Source organism: Telopea speciosissima, chromosome 10 (genome assembly GCF_018873765.1).
Source record: "Telopea speciosissima isolate NSW1024214 ecotype Mountain lineage chromosome 10, Tspe_v1, whole genome shotgun sequence".
NCBI lineage: Eukaryota > Viridiplantae > Streptophyta > Magnoliopsida > Proteales > Proteaceae > Telopea > Telopea speciosissima.
Genome location: NC_057925.1, coordinates 60,937,763 through 60,946,590, shown reverse-complemented (window position 1 = coordinate 60,946,590; position 8,828 = coordinate 60,937,763). Strand labels below are relative to the sequence as shown.

The following is an 8,828-nucleotide window of genomic DNA, read 5'->3' as shown; positions in this document are numbered from 1 at the left end:
TACCAAGATACATAAAACAATACAAAAGAAAAGAAGGGTCTTTGAGCAAGCGGCATAGGGGAGTGATCAGTGAGGTGCAAGTGCAACAAAATGGTATCATACAATGGAGGCCATCGAGGTCATTTCATGTGAGGAGGAGAGAGATAGACACAGAGTTGCTGGCATACCCTGCCCCAGAGACTCACAGAACCTTTTCCCAAAAGAAAATAGCATATACAAGCAAGACAAGGCAAAATGAAGTGCCTAAGGAATAACCAATCACAATAACATAAATGAATTCACAAACCCAGCACTTACCGGATCAATTTCTTCAGGAATGCCAAGTCGAGATTGCTCATTAGCAAGGAGGTGCACTATATGTTCCCGCTGATTACAAACATTATCTTTCTGTCAAAAATCCACGCAAACAATCAGCTAATCATAATACCCACAAAATAAAAGCAATAGAGACAGTTAATGAGAACCTGCTAATAAATAAATAAACAAATAAATATAAAGCAGAAAAAATGGGCATAGAACAGAAATCTTGCATTATACAGTTAGTTGGAAAAAAAAATGCATTATATACCTAATTGAAAACAATTATAAAAGATTTCCAGCCCAACAACTAACAGGAAGAACAGCTATGAATCAATAAATGCTATTTTAAACAACCACCCAACAACTAAAAATGAAATGATGAGAAATGTCTATAAATCCATGATAGAAGGCAACAAGGTTTTGAGTTTGGAAAACTCAACTGAACTAATTAGTTGATTCCCATTAAGGGTGTTGGACAAGTATCTATTCAATGACCAATAGGGACAACTCACACAAAAGAAAACCAGATGATGTAGGGAGGTAATTCCTAACTTACTCCCGCAAGAAGAAGAAGAACCAGGGCCTTTAATGGCCACTGTTCATTGTTGGAACCTTTGGCTCGACAGGGACTAAGTCCTGTCCAGCTCGTGGGCTTAGTTATTTTAAGTTGTTTTTATTTATTCAGTTGTTTTATTTAAGGGTTTTACATTTAAGAGTCTTAATGTTGGGAGAACTACTTTACCTTGCAATGGGGGTTTTCGTTTGCGATTTCGTTTTAGTTTTTGGTTTTCTAATTGAGTGGTTGTTATTGTGGGTAGGCAGTTACCTAAACTGTTATGGAGGGGGTTTTTTTCATTTACACAGCACTTGTAAGGGCCTTTGCCCATGATTTGATGATGTTCAATGATTGTGGCTTTCACACCTTTACTGCTGGGAGAATCAGGGAGCTGTAAGAGAGAGTGAGAAACTCGATTTGATTGGAGAGAATCTGATCCAGCCCATTTGTGAAATCAAGGTCATATCCAAACTGTTGCTGCTCTGTTTTCAAGCAAGTTCGTTCCTGCTTACTTTTCCATCGACTGGCTTTGCAGTAGTGTAATTGAACCTGTGATTTTGATAGCCTAATCTCTTCGTAAACTGCTGTTATTTATAGTAGATTTACTAGGGCTTATCATATATCAGGAACCTAATAAGAACACCTAGCAGATGCTACGTTTTTGGGCACTTTTGAGCAGAATAGAGATCCATAAGCAATTCACTTGAGAAGCCAAAAAAATGGATGTCTAATAACGTTACGTAATCTCCATGGCCCCTTTGCGCAAGATCATTCCCAAGCTATGATAGTCGTTGAATCACCATTAATTACTACATAACCAAAGCCTTCTCTTATTACCAACTCCAGACCCATCTTGGGAGAAAAAGTTCAGCTCTAATAAAATCTCCTTCTCCAATAGGATCAGAATAAGCTGACTATGAGAACATCCCCTGTATGGGATCTGAACAGCCCAACCACTCCAAAACGGCTCAGACTTCCCATAGAGGAGCCATCAAAATTAATCTGACAGCTTCAAAAAGTGGGGGTTCCCAAACAATGTGCCCTTGCATTGGGGATATTGGGATTGATTACAATTCCAAGATCTGAAAAAAAAAATGAAAGGTACGCTTCTGAATACAATATCCATCATCGCCCTGTGAGCTTGCCTAACTTAAACTTTCCAATGACTACCACCTCAGCTGAGAACTCATTCCAAAACAACCTGGACTTTCTTTCTTCCAGTATGCAGCATAAACCTGCCAGTAGTGTAGCTCTCCATAGAAACCTCTCCCAGCCCCAAATGAAGGGATTCATGTTAGCCCAGGCAGCAATTCTGGTATGAAGGTAAAGGATTTGATTTGCTGTTCAAACTTCATAATGTCCTGAGTTAAAATCACACATCTACATGAGTCCTAGTAATTTTCGTTAGAATTACATACCTCAACAGCACAGCATTTAGAGTGAACAGTCCATGAAGACTTTCAGCCCTTGGGCTGATTAAACTCATGCCTGGTAGTAAACCGTCTGAATGGTAAGACCACCCAGTCCACTGCACGAAAAATATTGCTAAAATTTGACAACCCCGCAATCAAGTTGATCATAGTCTGAATGCCAATATATATGACTAAATGTTCTTCCTTTTTTCCTAAACAATGTCCAAATAAATAGACAGAATTATTCTCTAGTAACAAAACTTAGAAAGAGATTCACCACAACACTGAAGCTAAGAGAGACAACATACTATTTTACTATCTCATTCAAGGGTTCTAATACGTCTCAAAAATTCCTTAGTGGCAAATTCACTTATAGTTTCCACGGCATCTAAGGCGATCCTAAGCGTTGGACGAGCGGAAATATCAAGGCGACACCAACAAGGCATCAAGGCAACCGCATAGGAGACCAAGGGGCCTTCCCAGCAAAGTGCTTCTAGATGCCTAAACCTTGAAAACTATGGAGTCACTAGAATGGAAAAGAAGCTATCGGTTCTTAAAACAGTAGCAATGGCTCAGGCTAGCCTGAGAGCATTTAAAGTCTCACAACCGTGGAATCAGAGTTGAGATGCAAGAAACATTCAGCATGATACGAAGGTCCTCGGTAATTGGCCGAGGATTGGACTAGTTTCACAAAATCACAAATCATAATTAAACTTGGTCCCACCAAGTATTGATCAACCTGTATGCTTAGTAGTTAGTAAATGCCCCATCTGAGCCTGAGCCAAGTTAAAGCAGCCCATTAAAAAGGGCATACCCAGTACACAAGGCTCCCGCCACTGCGGGGTCTGGGCCTCTGGGGAGGGTGATAATGTACGCAGCCTTACCCCCATTTCGCAGAGAGGCTGTTTCCGAACTCGAACCCGCGATCACTAGGTCACAACGGAGCAACCTTACCATTGCGCCAAGGTCCGCCCTCTGAAGCAGCCCATTCCTCCCTTATATTAATTATTAACAATCTCACTACTATTACCCAGCTACTTACACATCAGAATGTAAAACACTTAGTGGGGCATCTCTTGAAACATTTGAAAGCTAACTGGTACGCATTCTTTAAAACAACTCAGCAGACAAGCAAACATCGAAATACTTCAACAGCATTATAAAATCCATAATAATACAAACCTGAAATCCAAAGAAGAACTGCAGAAAATCAAACATATCTGCATTCCTTGTAGCAGCAACAGGAAAATCTACAGGCAACTTTGGTAGTTCCCTAAAGTACCTTAAAGCTGACTTCGCCGCTAGTACCTAACAAAATTACATAATAGAAACTTGATACCCAATAAATGTCAATAAAAGTAAAAGGTGAGAGAGAGAGAGAATCTTACCTCAGGCAAAGACATGATAGCATTCGTCATAATTGGGGCATCCAGAGGAATAATATTATAAGCAATTAGGTCCTCTGTCATTGCTGCATCAGATTCCATTACTCGTTTTAGCTGAAACATAAAACAATAAAATGAGTCAAAGGTAAAAAAGAAATATCAATAAAGAGTTGATGGATGAATTTTAGAAAGAACATAAACCAACCAATACTACCATAAATGTTAAGATCTATAAAATGGCAAGGGGAGCACTAGACCCACACGCCTGTCAGGAGCATGGAACAGGCAACCAATGGGATACCCAGCTGCCACATGGGACACAAACCTCAAGCTAGTCCAGGGTAAGGCTGGGCATCTAAGAGGTTCATAGCCTCAATGCTGCAGACAGGCAGAAGGGTAGATAGCTTAATATTCCTCAGATTGCAAATAATGACATGTTGTGAGGCACCTTTCATGGCAATCAGCAATTGGTGATGTCACCAACAGAGATTAATAGTACTATAGGAGCATGAATAACTCGTCTCAAATCCTCATTTGGCATCTGAAGTAAAGATAGTTTCAATATTTGAAGATTGGAAGTAGGTGGGAGGGTCGCTCTTCTCCCTGAAAACAGGACCCAGAGAGAAAGACTTGCACTTCTGAAGTTGAGATCCCTGCCACTGAATTGGCAACAGAATGGTCTATTCAAGAAGGGAAAATGACGCCATTTGGGGACAGTAGTCTGACAAAATTGAAGAGTCCCAAAGAAGTTCACATTGTTTAATACTGAACAACTGGCCAAATTGGTTAGAATGGTCACCAGATATGGTCAAACATCATAAAACTGGCAGGTTTCATTCATAAAGGCAGGCAATATGAACCATTTTAAGTTTGCAATGTGTAAACAGAACGGAGGTCAAGTCATTTTGGCTGGTGGCAAAACTGTTCAATAGTTCAACCCTGAGATAATTAACACAGGGGTGGGGGGGGGGGAAGGATGGTTAAGCTATGACTGCAGACACAGACCTAGCAGCAACACAAAATATGAACACATGGACACAGATACATAAATAAAGAAACAATAATTTGTAAACATATGATTTTTCTTTTTACTGAAAAAGGAATTCATAACCAAAGAAGAGAGAGAAACAAAAACTTAATAGACCCTAACCTTACATACAAGGGAACTCTTGGGATAAAACAATAGAAGGGGAAAGCCCCCAATCATCAACAATCAACCTATTTCTAAGGGTGTTGGCACAATGAGAGGGAGCTGCAAAAATCTTGGATCTGACATCAAAAAGGATGGTGTCCAAAATCTGTTGGAAGGATCTGGACTTAGAAATCCATCTTGTAAAGTTACGTTCCAGCCAAATGTGGTAGATAGCAGCTCCAAATGCAAGCTTTCCCACAGTATCACAGCAAGTTTTCCTGGAAAAAGTCATGTCCACAGTCCACCCATATCCATTCTCTCGCAAACGGCAAAATTATCCTATCTTGAGGCCAGCATTTGGATAGAAGGCCTTCCCAGACTAAGGAGGAGAATGGGCAGTCGAAGAAGAGGTGTTTGACGTCCTCAGAGGCATTCTAACATATGCAGCATGAAGGAGAAAACTGGGATTTGGCACTGGAGAAGAAAATTCTGGGTAGGAAGATAATAGGAAAACACCCTTCAAACAGTGAACCTGTGCCGAGGGTTGTGTTTCTTAAACCAAAAGTGCTTGCGCCAAACTTTGATCATGCCACGCACTCTGATAAGATCCCAAGCAGACTTGGAACTGAAAAGACACGAGGAGGAAGCAGTCCAAGTAACAATACCTCCACTGCCAGTGGGCCTACTGGGATGTTTAGCAGATCATTCCAGATGGCATCAAAGAGGGGGAGGAGGGGCAGAGGGGGCCAGTCATCCACACTGATGATGTCCAAAACCATGTCTAACCTGCTACTGTAAATAGCCCTGTCTCCAACCAGGTAGATAAGGACTCTATTAGGGTGCCAATAGACCATCCAAATCTCGTGCGAGCTCCATCTTCAATTTGGAATTTAATAACCCCACAGGCAAGATGTCTGAACTATCTTCCTCCAGACCCAGGAGGGCATCAGAAGTAGAGGGAGCAGTCCATATGGTGTCCTTGCCAAAGTAAACCCAGTCAACTCAAATACTCTTCCTCTTAGCCGCCAAATTCCAAATCAGCTTAAGGTGTGTTGATATCTTTAATTCTGTGGCTCTGCGCAAACCGAGGCTTCCTTCATCTTTAGGGAGGCAAACAGAAGACCAGCTGATCGTGTGAAGAAATATGGATGCATCACTGCCGTTCCGAAGAAAGGCACTAACGAGAGACTCCAACTTCATGATGACAGACTTTGGGAGACCAAAAAATGCTGGACCAGTAGACATAGGAGGACTAAAGCACAGATCGAATCAACTCGAGGTGGCCAGTGTAAGATAGAAGTTTGGCCTTCCAAAGCTGGAGTTTCTTGCGCAAAAAAACAGAATGAGGGAACAGTTGTGAGTTGTCAATTTGGATGGGATAAAAGGTAAGCCCAAATATTTGACTAGAAGCCGACCCAAGGAAAACCCAGATATTTCTTTCAAAGTATGTTTGACGTTCTCAGAAACTCCAGCTAGGAAAAAGAGAGATTTGAAATGGTTGATAAGAAGGCCAGACCAATGCTCAAAAAGACGTAAAAATGACAAAATGGATGACATCGAAAGGATATCAGCTTTAAGAAGACCATTAGGTCTTCAGCAAAGGCAAGATGAAATGTGATGAGGATAATGAGGGCCTTGCATTTGAACATGCGGTAAATGAGCTTCTAATCCATGGAGGATTGGAGGCATCGGGAGAGAAATGATGAGGACAATGAGGGCCTTGCATTTGAACATGCGGTAAATGAGCTTCTAATCCATGGAGGATTGGAGGCATCGGGAAAGAACTTTAAGGGCAAGGGTGAATATGAATGGAGAGAGGGGGCGTCTTTGTCATATGCCAACAAAGGTGGAAAAGAATCCAGTGGGAATACCATTAATAATAACCGAGAAACTGGAAGAGGAGATGCAATGATATACCCAATTGACAAAGATGGGGGAAGGACAACATGTGTAAAACAGTAAGAACAAAATCCCAAGACAAGGAGTCAAAGGCCTTGTAGATGTCAATCTTCATAAAAGCAGCGGGGATGGAATTTTCTGCCAAAGCCTCTGACAAGCTCATTACAAAGAAGAATGTTGTCAGAGATGCTCTTACAAGGGATGAAGGTTGATTGATTGGCACTGACAAGGGAATCAATCACAAGTTTAAAATGGTTGGCTCGGACTTTGAAGGAGGTTGTAAAGGGAGATGGGAAGAAAGTTCGTCAAAGAGGAGGCCCCATCCTTTTTAGGGATGAGGCAAAGGAAGACTTGATTAATTCCTTTAATTTGACTGGGGTTGAAGAAGAAGCTTTGGATGGCCTTGACAAGATCTGGTTTGATGATGTCCCAACAGGAGATGAAGAATCCCACTCTAAAACCATCTAGACCAGGGGCTCGGTTGGTTTTGTGGGAAAGAGTAGCTATGAGAATTTTCTCCTTAAAGGGGATGGTCTAGAGAGAAGATAAGAGGGGGGAAAGAATTAAGGAGACCGTCGAGAATGAAAGGGGGATGAAGATGCCCATACTAAAACAATCTAAGCCAGGGGCTTGGTTGGTTTTGTGGGAAAGGATAGCTGAGAGGATTTCCTACTCAAAGGGGATGGCCTGGAGGGAAGATAAGAGGAAGGAAGGAATGAATTTGTTAAGGAGACTATTGGGAATGAATGGAGGAGAAGAGGTTGGGATTGAAAATGTTTTTGAAGAAATTGACGAACTCAGACTTGATGTGTAACGACCCCAAACCCGGTCCGGGTAAAACACGCTGCCCTCATGGGCGGCGGTCAAATGACTATCCACCATACCTGTACAATTAACACAACTCTCTTATAACATACATACACAGCAGAAGTCTTAATTAAAGAATAAACAAAAGAGAGTTTCATTGAACGTATAAAGTCAAAAAGTAAGACTGGTTGCAAGAAATCTACATTCAGTATTCAAAAGTTATTACAATTTTGTTCCTTCTTAACATCATATACATTAGTATCGACACAAAAAGTATAAGTGAACAGTTTTGTTGGGCCTCTCAAGTCCTATTCTAAAGTTTCGAGCATCCTAGGCATTTGTAACCCACAACATCAGAAGAAGTACATATATACCCTCCAGTCTTGTCATATGAAAAATCAACATAATTGGAATGAGCTAAAAGCCCAGTGAGGTAAATCATGTTAAGTATATAATCATACTTATAGAGTTATACACCATGATACAGTTATAAACAATATATAAGAACCACCTTCAATGGATATCCTCCCGGCCGTCAAGGCGCAAGGAGTTGTAGGAGATCCACCTACGCTTTCCACCTTGATAGAATCACAAGGATGCAACATTCTCTGAAGAGTAAACAGCAGCAACAATGGTAGCATTCCTCACACGATTTCTTTTTTGGAAGGCCAATCCTCTTTTAATTTTTATTAATATATATAATAGGGCCAAAAGGCCAAGCTCGATTCAGCCTTGGAATAGAATTCCTTGGCTGAATAAAATTACGAACTAATCTCCCTTCTAAAATCGTGGAAGGGGGAGGAATTCTGATTTAAAACAACAAATTAAAAAGATTCCGAAGTAGCCAATAGGATCATTTCTCTTAAATTGAACCAATTGGATGCAACCAATTTGAACCGGTTCAATTAAAAACATAAAAATAAAACTAAGTATAGAAAATGTAAACAAATACTAAACAAACTAACTAAGTATGGGGGCCAAGGCCCAACCCTAACTAACTACGCAATGGGCCCCACATGGGAGTGGGGCTGGTTCTTCTTCTTCCTACAGATGTGGCTCTTTAATGCTGCATCAGCTCTCCCTGTCTTGAAAACATTCATCTCCGATGAATGGCTGGAGGTCCTGGAATGGTCTTTCAAATCAGGGTCAAGCTTCTTAAGATCATCCTCAACGGGTGGCTCGAACTTATAGGCGGGCAGTAGCTCTTTGATGGGGGGGGAAGGCTGGACTTCCGGGTGGGTAGCAGCCTTTTGAATCGTCACAAGAATACCTCTTGTATCATTACCCAAGTCTTCATACTAATTAGCCACATCATCATCATCATCGGCAGGATAAGC

At 41.1% G+C, this 8,828-nt stretch overlaps 1 protein-coding gene across 1 annotated transcript in view; it reads right to left on the bottom strand.

Moving 5' to 3' along the window:
- The window catches only part of LOC122643915 (callose synthase 9), a 164,340-nt gene that overhangs the window by 127,653 nt on the left and 27,859 nt on the right, over positions 1-8,828 (bottom strand). The window contains exons 6-8 of the mRNA XM_043837490.1: positions 3,657-3,767; positions 3,451-3,576; positions 298-387 (exon numbers count right to left, since the gene is read on the bottom strand). Of these exons, the coding sequence (XP_043693425.1) occupies positions 298-387; positions 3,451-3,576; positions 3,657-3,767 (327 nt within the window). The remainder of the gene's footprint in view (positions 1-297; positions 388-3,450; positions 3,577-3,656; positions 3,768-8,828) is intronic.